This window comes from Ciona intestinalis, unplaced genomic scaffold (assembly GCF_000224145.3).
Source record: "Ciona intestinalis unplaced genomic scaffold, KH HT000092.2, whole genome shotgun sequence".
Classification (NCBI taxonomy): domain Eukaryota; kingdom Metazoa; phylum Chordata; class Ascidiacea; order Phlebobranchia; family Cionidae; genus Ciona; species Ciona intestinalis.
This window is the reverse complement of record NW_004190414.2, coordinates 71664-73920: the sequence shown is the minus strand read 5'-3', so window position 1 is coordinate 73920 and position 2257 is coordinate 71664. Positions and strand designations below refer to the sequence as shown.

The following is a 2257-nucleotide window of genomic DNA, read 5'->3' as shown; positions in this document are numbered from 1 at the left end:
ATTTTAAAAATATTTAAACTTTTTTAAGCAATATAAAAATATTTTAAAATGACAATTTTTTTTCCAAAAACATAGGAATAAATTAAAACAAAAAATTAAAAATTTAAAAGGGAATTTAAAAAAATGAACGGTTTTATTTTGATTTACAAACACAAAAAACAATACACTAAAAAGTTGTTTTCCTAATTGGATGATAAATAAACAGGAAAGTATTTTTTACCAAATGTTTATAAAAACAACAAAATTTAAAGAAAATTCCACCTTTTTAGTTGTGAAAGTAACAAGACAATCCATATCAGCGGACATATGCCACGATAATACACACGCTGCGTCGTCATCTGAGATTAATGCTAGGTGACCAATCTGTTGGAAAAATACATAATATAATTAAAGCAGATTTCTACCAGAAAAAAAGTGTAAAACGTTCCTATTTTTGACTTGGATTGGTAAAAATATACATGACTGATTGTTTTTAATTAAATTTATGCACTATGAAAAAAAACACTGGACAGATCGTTGGGTTATAAACAAAATCCTCATATGTGGTGAAAGCCGCACACGAACGTGAGCTAGTTATAGCGGCAACATTTAACGTCAGAACAGACGTGTTAAAAAGCCGGAAAAAATATAAATGTGAACCAGTATCAGCCGGATTTTTTAGTTTCTTTACATGCTTGGGTTCTACGTAAACTTTCAGGTGTTTGTCCTGACAAGTGCTGGGATAAATTGAGTGGTCAACATTTGGTAACAATATGTCTAACCAAACCTTAAAAGCAGATGTGTCTTTTGAGATATTTCAGAAAATTTTGCAATAACTTTGTATTTAGAACAACATTTAAAAAATATGTTTCTGCTTTATTTTAACAAAGAAAGACAAAACATCAACCTGGTATGCAAAAAAAGCGCGAAAAATAAAACGTAACAATATTTTGTATTAGGGGAATTACCCATATAAAAATTAACAAAATCAAACTTTCTAAAAATTTAAAAACAAACTTACAAAAAATTGACCTAAAAGATTAAAAACAGACTAACATAATAAATTTAAAAAAAAAACTTTCTAAAACTTAATATTACCAAACTTACAAAAAATTGACAAAAAAATTTTAAAAATCAAACTTACAAAAAAATTGACAAAAATAATTTTTAAAAGAACTTACGAAAAATGAACATAAAATATAAAAAACCATACTTACAAAAAATTAACATAAACAAACAAACAAACCTTGCCCAAAACTTCACTACTAGCATCCTGGTATTCCGGCAATAAACATTTTCTTTTATCGTCGTGCATTAGGCTGTTACGCCTCAACGAGCAGTGTTCGATCAACTGCGAAATGTCACATGACTGGCACGAACTTGAGATAGATAACCCCAACTTTTGCAGGTCGCGAATTAACTAAAAAAAAATTTTTTATTCTTCTTTTTAGTTAATTTGTGATTTTTTAGTTAAATTTTTTTTTCCTTTTTTTAGTTAATTAAAAAAAAAGTTTATTATTTTTTTTTTTTAAGAAACATCATTTCATGTGAACATATAGTAGGGTGGGGGAAGACGGGACACCTTTAGCACATAATATCTAAATATCCCGATCGTGTTTTAAACAATTAACAGCAGTCTATGAGAGTCAGGAGGGTATATAATTTTTGAATGTTTTTTGTTTACTACAAAATGGGTCAAGAAAATGGAATAAAAAAGTGTCCCATATTCCCCACCCTACTATATTATTTTGAGGTCATACATTATTTGGAAAAATTGAAGAACAAACAGTTATTTAAGTGAAAATATATAATAATAATTTTTTTTTCATAAAAAATACTTTTTTTAGAAGTTACAATTTAACAAAAAAAAATTACATATATATAATCTTTTTAAGGTATATTATTTTTAAAAAAGTAGAAAAAATAGCTTTTTTTATGTGAAAAATATGTAAATATTAGGCTTTTTTTATAAAAGAGTTTTTTTCAAGATAAAAAAATTATGGTAATAAAAAAAAATTACAGGTTAAAAATCCTATTAAAGTATAAAAAAAATGTATAAATATTAATAATTACATTCGTTTTTTTCTTATCAGCTTCTGCACACCCTTGTTTTATCTCATCAAACAATGTTTTGTGTGCAGAGAAAGTTTCTTCGTACATTTTTACAGCGTGTAATAAAACGTCTCTTTGCTGAACTAATTCACTCATTTGAGCGTATTTTTTCGCATCTGTTAAAATTGAATAGAAATTCATATATATATATATATATATACAAAAG

At 26.1% G+C, this 2257-nt stretch overlaps 1 protein-coding gene across 4 annotated transcripts in view; it reads right to left on the bottom strand.

Moving 5' to 3' along the window:
- The window catches only part of LOC100185596 (structural maintenance of chromosomes flexible hinge domain-containing protein 1-like), a 44631-nt gene that overhangs the window by 4108 nt on the left and 38266 nt on the right, over window positions 1-2257 (bottom strand). For all 4 annotated transcript variants that reach the window (XM_026838467.1, XM_018815560.2, XM_018815559.2 and 1 more), the window contains 3 exons: window positions 2053-2207; window positions 1226-1399; window positions 262-363 (listed from right to left, as the gene is read on the bottom strand). In XM_026838467.1, coding sequence (XP_026694268.1) covers window positions 262-363; window positions 1226-1399; window positions 2053-2207 — 431 coding nt within the window. The remainder of the gene's footprint in view (window positions 1-261; window positions 364-1225; window positions 1400-2052; window positions 2208-2257) is intronic.